This window comes from Pygocentrus nattereri, chromosome 8 (genome assembly GCF_015220715.1).
Source record: "Pygocentrus nattereri isolate fPygNat1 chromosome 8, fPygNat1.pri, whole genome shotgun sequence".
NCBI classification, from domain to species: Eukaryota; Metazoa; Chordata; class Actinopteri; order Characiformes; family Serrasalmidae; genus Pygocentrus; species Pygocentrus nattereri.
The window spans coordinates 4,814,486-4,827,500 of NC_051218.1; the positions used below are offsets into that span (position 1 = coordinate 4,814,486).

A 13,015-nucleotide genomic window follows, 5' to 3' on the forward strand; every position below is an offset into this window, starting at 1 on the left:
TTGGCTTAAAGGCTTACAGCTGTTCAAGTAGATTTAACTGAATTTAGAGAACAATACATTTATTAATTAGTGTTTAACTGCATTTATTAAGTAGTGTTTATATAAGAATACACAGGTTCTCAGGTCTCCAGTGACAGACGTCTCATGCGTTGCATTCAGACATCAGACAAGTTATCAAGGGTCATCTTCAGACTACAGTTTCAGCTCTGAGAGTAAGTGGGTGGGAACTACTACTACTACACAAGCGTCCCACTACAGCTAGCTAAGTGTTAGGAAAGTGATGCTACTGTGCCAACATACATCAGATTAAGCTGCAACCTTAAACTGGCCTATTAAATAAATAAATAAGTTACTGTACACAAGCTGTACTACTGTCACTCATCTGTAATGGTTAATACATCATTAGTAGTAACATATGTTATGCTAAATGTATGTATTTGTGTTGTTGTCATGGTGACCCCTGGTTCCCATCACCACCACTGTAAAGACAGTGTTAAAGACAAAGAGTCTGTAAGTTTGAACCATTTCACATCAAACCACCCTGAATGACTTTTAGGGTGCAGGAGCAGAATTACGGAAACATTTGGGAAAAACGGTGGAATTCCCATTTAAGGTGTAAGGCGTTTTTCTAATTATTATCGGGAATAACAGTAGACGTAGTCAGAGTGCGGAGACAATGCAGGTCTAGGTGTTTCACAATGAGAAGACAAGAGGATAAAGAACATTTTACATGTTTGAACGTCATAGTTTTGTCCGGAATGGTTTCAATTGAACATGTGCACCGTGGTCAGGTGCTGCTGATGACAATGGAAGCAGGTTGGTCTTTCCTGGTATTAAAAACATAAAGCAAACTAACGTTCTGATCTTCCTTCTCAGCTCATGCCATGGACTCCACGAGTCATCCTGTTCAGTGCTGTTGCAGCTTCTTCAGGCCTAAAATTCCACCCAAACTAATCGCAGTTGAAAACACCAAAGCTAGGCTGTGTGCGAGTATCTGCCTACATACATGAGACTTACTTACGGTTTAATTTGGTGCTATAAACACATTTTACATCTGATTTGCTACTGAATATGTAGATGAGACTCTCTTGACCGAAAGGTAAATGAGGTCAGTTCTAAGCCTCCACAGCTGTGACTGTATTATTGGGGTGTTTCAGGGTCACAACAGTAAAGGCCAGGTTCTCCCAGCATCTTGAACGAAGTCCAGATTTCAGTGCTGCAGCTTCCATGCAAACCCAAAGGCAGCACAGACAGTGCCTTTCTTTTAATACTATTGATGCTTTTTACTGCTGTGGATCCAAATCACAGAATAAAATGCAAGTGAACCGTTTCCATCGTCTCATTATTACGAGTAAGACAGCAGCGCTGCAGCCGCTGATTACGGTGAGCACACACACACATCAGCAGAACCACAGAAGCCATGTGTAGATCTGAGATAAGGATGATGCACAATGTTGTGTTTAGCATAACCGTTTCATCTTTAATAGTAATAATGTACAGTTAGGTAGACAGAACAGACAATAATAACATGAAGAAAAATCAATACATTGAAAGCTGTGAACATATAAAAACAAGTAAAAAACATTAGGGGTGACGGGTTTTGGGCTCTAGCGTTACGAAGCAGGTGAAAGGTTTATAAATTGCTAAAGGGAAAGGTTTGGAAGTGTTAAAAAAAAAGCTGGGAATGGTTGGGGAGAGGTTTGGGAATGGTTAGGGAAAATTCTTGGGTCTTGGAATGTTCAGAGGTAGGTCTGGGAATGGTTAGACCAGTGCCTTCCCAACCGGTTCAGAGCTCCCAGATGGTCCACACTTTTGATCCAACCAAACTTGCAGCACAGAGGGATAAAAGAAAAAGGTGGGCTGTCTGGGGAGAGCTGAGGACCGGGTTGAGAAACACTGGACCAAAGATACGTTTGGGAACAGTTAGGGAAAGGTTTGGGAATGGCTACAGAAAGGTTTGGGAATGGTTAGGGAGACGTTTGGGAATGGTAAGGAATGTTTAGAGGACTATAGCGAAAGGTTGACTCGGAGTCCTGCTTTACTGAGAGCTTTTGCGCAGCGCATGATTTCAGAGCACTAACTGTGTTGGTTCTGAGTATGAGGAGTTTACTATCCACAGTCGGAAGAACGGAAGTGTTTGAGCTTGCATAGTGGACGACTCTGTGTGTGTGTGTGTGTTTTCAGGTGTGACACTTTTACTTACGAAGGTCACAGATGTGTAGAAAACCATGCTGATGATTTATTTTCTCAAACGCAGGTGAAGAGCTGAGGTTAGTGGTTTTGTATGTGTTGCTCAGTGTGTTCTCTCTGGCCTGTTATAGTCTAGCCTTAGATCCTATTAGTGAGCCTCATAGAAACAAAAGGAGCTTAATTGTCCACATGTAGGACATGGCGAGTTACTAAAGTACAGCATTCCTGTATTTGGACATTGAGCTTTCAAAGAGCAGGATGGACTTCAGCTCCTTATACTGATTTAAAGGCAGTCACACAGACTGATCCAGGATCAGATCCTCTGCAAACTTGTATGCAGCTTTTATCGATAACAGTAACACTGCTGCACTCGATACACTCGTACCACACTACGGCCGTGTAGGGTGTGTATAGCAACACATGGGCTACTGTCAGTAACTGCACTGAAAAAGTGCTGCACTGCATTTATTTGATTTAAATGTTTGAATCAAGTAAATTTAAGAAGTCACATTTTTTAGTGCAGATACTTACAAAATATGGTGTTTCTGATAAAACGGCCAATGTCTGTACAAGGTAGGTTTCCTTTCACATGAGAAGAACCTGGAGAAGAAGCTCTGCCCACAGCAGTGAGGGTCATGGGGGATCAATTTCGTCACTCCACAAACAAAGGAAAAAAAAAAAAATCCCACAAACAAAACTGCCCTTTCGGTTGGTGGCGTTCTGCAACTGAAATAGGGCAAATTGAGCCGTCACATAAGTATCAACATTACTGTCAACACAACCATCCACATCAGTCATCATCAATCATTGAGTACATTTTGACACTCAGGCCACCGGCTTATTAACACTGTATTATAGGGACAATATTATCTGAATACATATGATCCAGCGTTTATTACAGTTTAGTCAGACCAGCTGGAGCTGTACAGAAACGTGTTACATGGAGCGGATCTCAGATGTTATCTATGACCCCATTAAAGTGAAACACTCACACCCACACCCACCCACACACACACACACACCCACACCCACCCATACCCCAACAGCACCCCAACATTATCTCATCAGCAATCTAACAAATTCTCATATGACGTTCAGTAAACCATCAAACACACGTTCTTAAGCCGTAGTCCCACTCCGCTCCTGTCTGGAAATGAAATTACTCTGCCTTACACTGTCTGACACCGCATTTTTTCAATTTTTCTCCTTTCTAGAACATTTACAAAGTCAGAATTGTTCACAGTGATGGTGATAGGAACCAGGCGTCTGTACATTTTAATGCCTCACAGAAAGGCATCACATGAAAAGGCGGCCTCATGTTTCAAAAAAGCTTTTAGGGTGAAATCTTTAAAATCCATTCATGATGAAGAGCTACATGCATGGGGTTTTATGGCAAAATATTCCCCAAAGAAAACGCGGTGTTCAGATTTTCCACTATTTTATCATCATCGATATTCCATATGAAGCTCAGAAGACTCGAGTAGGTTCACTGGTGGTTCTGATAGCAAATAAAATGGCTATTTCGGCGCTGTTGATGCGGTGACCCCCTGGTTCCTATCACTGCCACTGTAAAGAAACTCTGATACACGCCTCGGTGATTTACACATGCAGAAATTTCGAAAAACCTGTGGAGTGCCCCTTTGACTCTACTTCTGACATTCTCAGCCACATCCACCACCTACTGATTCAGACCACCTCTTCATATGAGCATCCCCTCGTGGAAGAATGAGTGGCATAACATCCATAACCAATGAGTGCGAATGCATGAATGAAACACTAGCGGCGTTTGAAAACGAGGCTGTTCTGACCTCAGCAGACACAAGGATAGTACGGCAGTGCTCGTTTTCCTTTAGTTATCAGAGGGACATTTATTAATATCCTCTTCGTCATTACCATCTAATACACATGCGCTCAGACAGGAGGGCAGTAGCAGCCACTGTCCACAAGAGGGCAGACTGATTAACTGGAGTTAGGTGGCCATAAGCGTACAAAAACAAACTTCTACGTGTTTTTGGAATGTTTTAATGGAATGTGAGAGCAAACGATGAGCTGTGTGTGTGTGTGTGTGTGTGTGTGTGTGTGTGTGTGTGTGTGTGTGTGTGTGTGTGTGTGTGAGAGAGAAACCCAGAGGTCATAAATCATGCGAGCATCAAAAGGGATGTAAAAAGGAGTTTCTGTCGTTGCGCTGGAGGAAAGGACTCTGGCCTCGTTAAAAGATTTTCCCTTTCTTCTTGATCTTTTCCATGGTCCTGAAAAACAGGGGGAAGAACAATGAAATTAGCTCCTTCAGTGCGAGACCTACTTCTGTTTGGAATGGATTTGAATGAAAGTCAAGTGTTTGTGTGTGTTTGTTTACTTTTGTAATTCGTTTTCCTTTGTTTTCAAGACAGAAATAACTTTTAAACATTTTTTGAGAACAAATATTCAGTAAAAACAAACCAGGAGCTCAGCAGTAAATACTCAAACCAGCCCGCCTGGCACCAAGAATCATAGCACAGTCAAAATCATTGAGATCACCATGTTCTGTATTCTGATGGGTGATGTGAGCTTTACCTAAAGCTGCTGCTCATATGTGTAGAGTTCAATGCACCGCAGCCACATGACTGGCTGATGGAATTACTGCAGGAATGAGTAGGAGTACAGGTGTTCCTAATAAAGTGCTTGGCGAGTGCATATAATTACGTAGTACATATGGGGCATATTATTATTACATATGGATATCTAGCACATACACTGGTAGAAATACAGGTACTATGCAGGTACATGAATTATTCATCAAGGTACAAACAGTGAAAATGTTCCCTCAGAGGTTCTACAGTGGTTTTAAGGTCTGATTGTGAAGCTAAAATCAGTTTCTCCAGGTGAAAAGTTGGTATTTGTTCCTTTTCATAACCGAATGTTTTAAAACAGAGCAGTAGAGTAAAAGCCTGGAGGCGAGGCGAGGCGGGGTGTGTGGAGTCAGTACAGCTTAGAACAGATCAGTTCAGTGGATTATGGTTCAGTTATGATTCCTGACTAAAGGGACTGAGATGTTGCCATATATGTGTTATGAAGGAGAGAGAGAGAGAGAGAGAGAGAGAGACAGAGAGACAGAGAGAGAGAGACAGAGAGACAGAGACAGAGAGAGACAGAGAGAGACAGAGAGAGAGAGAGAGAGAGAGAGAGAGAGAGAGAGAGAGAGAGAGAGAGAGAGAGATGAGAGCAAGGCACCCTGGGGGGCTGATAAGAAAAAGAAAACAGAAAGAAAAGAAACAGCAAGGAAACAAAGTAAACAGAAAGAAAAATCAAACAGACGAGAAGAAGAGTGGGACAGGCTCATGTGCGGGAAATGCCTCGGGCAGCTGAGTTTGTGCGCGTGTCTCACTTGGAGGCGTCGAGTTTCTGCTGCTCCAGAATGCGCTGCTGCGCCTCCCAGTTGGCCTTCTCCTCCTCAAACTGCCTCCTCTTCTCCTCCAGCTCTTTATACTGCGCCTCCAGGTTTCGCTTCATCTGCTCATGCCGTCGCTCCAGCTGCGGAACAGACACGATCACAGACAGCGTCAGCAGTTTCTCACCTCCTTTGCATTTTCAACCAAAATTTGCTTGTTTGCAAACCTCAGAAAAACTACTGTCAGACATATTGTGCACAGTGAACACATCTCTGGTTATTGTAGGATACACATTTTTGCCCTTTCACCCACCATGACCACCAACGGACCACCTGAAAGCATGGAATCACATATACCCAACGGTTACACGCAAAACCTAATCTAGATGCTGTTACACGTCCGTCACAGTCACGATCAAACAAACCACTTCAAACACACTGAGTGCCAACACAGTCACACATTCATTCACAGTGAGGCATTTAAACCTGCATTCATAGTTTTCGAGTGATGTTAAATAAAAAGCACCGACTAAACAGAGAGAGGAAAACATGACGGCATGCATGTTTTTATATTGTCAGGTTATAGATCTGCTAATATCTAATACCTGTATGCAATAATAATGTGTGCCATATGTATATATATATATATATATATATATATATATATATATGTTGTCAGAACAAAATCTCACATTTCGTTATTTTACACACACACACACACACACACACACACACACACACATATATATATTTTTTTATATGTGTGTGTGTGTAAAATAATATATTATATATTATATTATATATATTTATGCCAGCTGCCCTTTACAAATACAGTATGTATATTATATTTAAATATAAAATAAATAGTTTAAAAAGTCATGATCATTTTGTTCCTCGTACATATTCGCTCTGATCGTTTCTTTTTTTGTCCTGAAAATGTGCAAAAACAAGCACAAACACACACACACACACACACACACACACACCTCTGCCTCGGAGTCCTTCAGTTTCTGTTTCTTCTCTTTGACCTTCATCTCAAACACCTGCTCCATCTCCGTCTCCATCTTCTTCATCTTCATCACATGCTCTCTCCGCTCCTCCTCCATCTGAGCCAGAGGACTCCTGACCACAAACACACACCATTATTAGAAACACTAACACAAACAACATAAGGAACCGTCAATAAACACATCCACCAAACAGATAAACACGGACACACCAACACACACATTCACTCAAGCGGACGGTTCTATCACAGGTCTAGTGTAAAATCCTGTTTCTAGTAGTGAGAATAAGCAGCCTAATATAAACTACACAGAATCAGGACTCGATATCTGAAAGTTATGTTCAGAGTGTTTGCCTCTTAACTTCCATTCAGTGACAATAAGGTCTTAAATTTCCTAAAAATGTTTGTACCACACAGGAAAACACCTTACTCTGTGATACTGCATTACTAATGATGGCACTAATACTGTTACTCTGTGATACTGGAAAAGCTGCAATTCTCTGAACGGGCAGAAGGTGGCATACTTGGTCAGTTGACCCTTGCTCTTGCTGGTGTCCACTCCGTTGCAGGTGACGGCGGCCAGCTTCTTGCTGCGGTAGTTCTCGTAGTGAACGTTGTTGGTCACATCCTTCAGATCCTGCATGTGAGTCCTGATCAGAAACACAGCTTTTTGAATGACCTGCTTCTGTTTTACAGCTCAGTCACAAAAACCAGAGAGAAATCTGAGAACAGGGGCGATTTCAGAACTTGCTTTGTATCTGTTTGCGTAGAGCACCTCTGTGCTGCCACCTGGGGGTTTTTCCATTTTTGGAAACAAAAAAAAAACTACATGGAAAAGTCAGAAAGGAAATAAAAGCTGTAACGTTGCAAAAAAAGCCTGGATGTGGTAAAAAAAAAGAAAAAACACAGTGATGGTCACTTCATTCCGTCAGCCCTGTTGGCTGCAGTGATGCTCACAGGGAGTCGCTGGGTGACCGTGAAGTGGAACAGCAACTTCAGCCCTCACTAAATGGGTCACTGTCCACTCTGCTCTGCTCAGCATCTCTGACCTGTTAGCACTACAGTCGTGAACAGCTGCTTTACTGCGAGGTAGTCAAAGTCCGAATCCCTTAAATGTCTTGAGTGTGTGGCATCATCTGTCTACTTTCATCATGAATCACAAGAGATAGAATGGAAATGCATTTAAAAAACTGTCCGGCAGCCTTTTCCCATCAAACTGTGATAAAATGCTTTATGCAATGATGTCATTTCCTGTAATATAATCGATGTATAAGTTTTGCACTGTTGTGTATTTTAAACTAGCAACTATTTGCCTCTGTTTCAGCTCTTCTTTCAACTCGGCCCTCGCCCACTTCGAATTTCCACTGAGTCATGTGTGTCGCATCGGTGTTAACGAGCGGTCACTCATGGCCGAAGGGGAGGAGGGGACCGCGAGGAGCAGATTATTTTCATATAAAACATTTTTTGCGAAGTTTGACCACAAGGTTGAGTAATTACTATGTCCGGCTATGAACTCGAAGTGGAACCATGGTGTGGTTTAGCTGGTCACCCCAGCAGCACAGCAGTGCCAAGACAACATATCCCTGCTGTCGGAACGAAACCTTGCATCTTCATTTTTGTCGTTTTTCAGTTTTTGACACATTTTGGAAATGTTGTTCTTTACATTGTGTGCAAATGTCGGGATGAATGGACCAAAAGAAACGGCCCAAAATGACTTGGAAAAAATTCTGGTTCCATTGACTTCCATTAAAAGCAAAGTGTGTTTTTTCCTTCTCCTGTAAAGTTATAATTTTGGAGATTTTTGATCCGACAGCAGCGATATACTGGTGTTGGTGGCTATCAGACGTGCTGGTCTACGCTGGTTGTGCTAGCAGGATGGCGCCTTTTTTGTTGGTGTCGCCGTTGTTCTTAGCTGTGTAGCCTTTAGCACGTATAAGAGATGGAATATTTTGCAACCTGAAGCCCAGCAATTCAAACAGATATGAAACGTTATGCACTTTAAACTACTTTTCTGCTGCGGCTCATAAACAGCTATTATTTTCGGCTTCGAAAAGGGAAATGAGTCACGCCGCAACGTTTTCTGGGCATGTTCTGCTGCTGAAGTCGACACTAGTATGAACTCGAACCCTCAACTTTCCGTGGATTCAGCTATTACCCTTCCCTTGTCCTGAAGCAGGCTGTCTGAAACGTAGCTCCTGATTAATTCGCGTTTTCTGTCAACCATCTTTTCAGAAATTCAACAACGTCTGAATGGAAATCCAGCTGCTGTGAGAGATCAGGGCCTGGCGTAGGAGCGTCTTACCTGATGAGCATGTTCCTCAGAACAGTAAAGTCACAGTGCTCGCCGTTCTCCACTGAAACAGCAACACAAACACATACACGTTAGTTGGTTAGCTCAGCATCACTTACAGACCTGTAAACAACAACACCGACCCTCTTTTAAAAACAACTGGACTGTAATAACACACCTTACTGCATTGATCTTAATGATGTGTAACAGACAGTCTGGATTTTGATCTGAACCAGTAAACATGCACACCTGAACCAGGTAATCCATGACTCTAGATCTCAGGTTACCTGCCTCAGGTGTGTTGACATTGCAGCCGCATGAATATACAGACTGACCGAAGCTCTATTACATCAGGCTCTTCTATCATGCTGCACACACAGGATTTAAAGGGGAACTTCACTGATATTTCCCAACGTTCTGCATAATTAAGTTGTTAAAATGGGAACTGAGTCGATCAGAGTGGTTTGGTGTGAAATGCTCGGTTCTAGACAAACCTACACAGTCAGAGTTGTTTACAGTGGCGGTGATAGGAACCAGGCGTCCGCCTCTAAAGGCTCCTTCACAGAGTGTTATTATGGGTTATGAATATGCTTTCTGATGTCTGAAACACTGTTTTAACACAGTTTCGACCTGAAACGTTACTTTAAAATCCATTCCCGGTGGATTGGTACACGGCATGAGGCAAAACAGCCCCTCCAAAAAACTTCATTTTTATAGATTTTTCAGAATTTTTATTATAAACAATATATTAAAGCTCAGAAGACTCGTGCAGGTTCCGGGTGGCTTCGGATAGTAAATAAAATGTCTATATTTGTGTTAATAGTAGTATTTGTGTTTGTAGTAATCTTGACTTGATCCCTGGTTCCTATCACCACCACCTTAAAGAAATCGGAGGCAGTTTCTCTACAGTGAATCATTTCATATCAAACCACTCGGAATGACGACTATCATTCGACTATGACGAATATCAGTGGACTTGTCCTTTAAAGCTCACTTATTATTTATCTTTCTCATGCATGTCAATGTTGCCGTAAGAAAACGCAGCATCTCCATAAACAAACTCTTCACAGAGAAGCTTTCGTGTTTCCCTCAGCTGACAGTCTTTCCTTCGAGGTCCTTCACTGTGGAGCATCTAGGGGTCACAATACAGAGGAGAACACACCTGGAAATGAAAAGGATGACTGGGATCATTTCCGTTTCCAGCTGTACTCTGACACCCTGGAACACTTAAGTTGCTAAACACTCTGAAGGCATAAAAGTTAGTGTGAACTCTTAAATCCGAGCCTGAAGGTTTTCTTAGGACACTGATGGAAAACAGTTATGGTTGACGGAAGAACGAAGACACGAAATGCAACACAAGTCTTTAAGAAAACGGAAAAGGACAGCTCTTCACTTCAAAGCAGACAAATGGTTCAGACACTCAGACTTGATGATTAGCCTTCAAACAAATGGAGACAAAAGCCATCCCGGTCAGGTGGTTAACAGGTAAACAAGCAAACAAACACAGACGTTTACAGATTAAACGTTTAAACAGCTGTCAGCGCAGAGAGACAGAGCGCGGTCATGTGGTTAAACGGTCAAACACAGACATCGAGGGCTAGTTAGCAGCAGTCTGGACCGTTAACTGGGAAAACAAAACAAACAACAACAGATGCTTTCAGACCATCAGCTGGAATTCTCGGAAAGACCATAGATGCTGTTTCCTCCAGGAATGTGTATACAGAGAATTTCTAGTTGGAGAGAACTTCCACTCAATGACACTAGAGGGCGCTAGAGTCCAAAATGAACGAGGGCTTAGGAGCTTTGATTATTATTTTATTTTTTCGAGACAAATGCATTTGGTTTTATATTATTTTATAGTTCATAATACTATCCTTTTATGCATTTTAATCCTATGTTGAGCTGATCAATTTAAGTGACACTTTTTAATCCCACAAACAGGGAAATTCCACCTCCAAATTTAACCAATCCGTGAAGAACACCACATACACACTAGTGAGCACACACACACACTAGGGGGCAGTGAGCACACTTGCCCAGAGTGGTGGGCAGCCCTATCCACAGCACCCGGGGAGCAATTGGGGGTTAGGTGTCTTGCTCAAGGACACCTCAGTCATGGACTGTTGGCACTGGGGTTTGAACCGGCGACCTTCCGGTCACAGGGCCGGTTCCCTAACCTCCAGCCCACGACTGCCAGCCAATCAAAACTCAGCAGCTTTAAAGCTTATTGATTAAAATTTCTGAGTAAAAACTGAAATATGTCGTCTCTTCTTTGCTTATGAATGACTATGGCTACTGCTAAAATCGATTGATTTACCCTTTTTTTGGCCATTTAGCTCAATTCACTCCCTTTCATTGAGGACTCTCTCATGCTCAGCCTCTAGTTTCCTGATTTGCGGTCATGTTTTTGGTATAATGGGAGGTCAGATCCCCTCTACAACAGATTATTTACCTGAACGAGCCTCATTCACCCCGTTTACGTCTAGAAGCTTTGCTGTAAGGATGCTAACATGCTTTAAAGCAAGAACCAGTCCGGATGGAACAGGGACACCTTACCCAGGAGGAGGAGGAGCAGGTGCTCACTGACCGCCCCACATCAATCATCAGCTACAACCACCTACCTCTGAGGAAGCTGGCGAAGGGGCGGGGCTTTGGAGCTCAAAGTCTCTGCTGCAGGAGACCTGCGACCCTGATTGACTACTACAGCTAAGAATGGTGGGTTGGTGGTGGGGTTACATGGCGTGGCAATGACAAGCGGAGAGGAACCAGCCAGACTGATGGAGCTGGAAAGGGGGGTGGGGCAGGGGAGGGATCACAGGGCCATGAGGGATCATGGGATTTGTAGTTCTACTGAAGGGGTCGCATTTGGATGGCACAGCAGCAGCAAACACCTTAAAATACAGTGTGAGTGGAATTTTAAACAGCTGATAGAACTAAATGGGCAGGGTTGGTGGGAGCCCTGGTCTGGTCATATGAGTCCAACCGCGATAATCAATGGTTTATAGGTGCATGTGCCGATTACACGGGGTACTATTGCTGGGCAATATGACAATATATATTGTTATTGTGACAAATTATATCACAATACAATGTGCTTTTCTGAACATATCCTGGATATCATCAGTACTTGGTAGACTCTGACCAATGTCATGTTTCATAGAGAGAGCAAAATTAGTCTTGTTCAACTGGATTTAGTGCCAAATACTGAATAAAAATGATTGTATCCACAGTTTTGAAAACGTGGTTCGACAAAATAAACACCGTGACGTATCGTTCATCATGAAAATGTCTCAATATTTTTTGTGAATGTATATTTTTGCCACATCATCCACTTCTATGAACTATAATTACAATAAGGCAACTCACTCTCACGCAGCCCACAGTATCTCGCAGAGGTTTGGACTGAATCTGAAGAGAAAATGATGCTGATGCTGTATGATATGAATTCTTTAAATCCATATCTGCAGTTATGAGAATAACATGCTGTGTTTCACAGACGGCCTATAATCTAGAAACATGCTGGGGAGAACACGATGTGCCTTGATGGGACTGTTTTAACGTTTGCTTTGCTACGACCGCAGCTTATTATGCAAACAGCGCACAGCCCCGCCCACTAACTGCTCGCTCGTGAGGTGCAGGGTTTAACAGGTGCAGCGAAATAACGGAGCCGCCAACAAGCTCCGGACAAAACAAACAAAATTCAGTGAGGGAGAGACAGCAGTGATAGGAAATGACGTTCTTTCCCTGCTAATCGCGTACAGGGGTGAGATCTTACATGCACTGTGAACACATATTTTGGCTGTATGTGCATATTTTGAACCGTGTCTTCTCATACAAGTACATCTCAGTGGCACAACTTGGCATGAGGAAGAGAATCTTACACAATTTACACGTTTTTCCATGCACACAGCCTGTAAACTGCATCCGATTTGTGCCTGAAGCCGGTCCAAAAGGCTCACTGAGCCCAGGTTATCCATCAGACACCACCTACCAATTTGTGAGCTTTAAAACTCAAATATCAAAATGATATAAGAATTAAAATCAATGCGGCCTTCGTAAATGCCGCACAAAGCTTATCCAGCACCACTGAATAGACAAGAAACCTGATCTTAATAAAACCCAATATAGTTATCTTGATGTCAATTTTGGCTTGTTGTCAATT

The 13,015-nt window shown here is 42.5% G+C and overlaps 1 protein-coding gene across 4 annotated transcripts in view; it reads right to left on the reverse strand.

The window, feature by feature from the left end:
• Nucleotides 1–1,454: 1,454 nt before the first annotated feature.
• The window catches only part of sept15 (septin 15), a 67,801-nt gene continuing 56,240 nt past the window's right edge, over nt 1,455–13,015 (reverse strand). For all 4 annotated transcript variants that reach the window (XM_017698861.2, XM_017698860.2, XM_017698858.2 and 1 more), the window contains 5 exons: nt 8,866–8,917; nt 7,088–7,213; nt 6,544–6,679; nt 5,555–5,700; nt 1,455–4,439 (listed from right to left, as the gene is read on the reverse strand). In XM_017698861.2, coding sequence (XP_017554350.1) covers nt 4,400–4,439; nt 5,555–5,700; nt 6,544–6,679; nt 7,088–7,213; nt 8,866–8,917 — 500 coding nt within the window. In that variant the 3' untranslated portion in view covers nt 1,455–4,399. The remainder of the gene's footprint in view (nt 4,440–5,554; nt 5,701–6,543; nt 6,680–7,087; nt 7,214–8,865; nt 8,918–13,015) is intronic.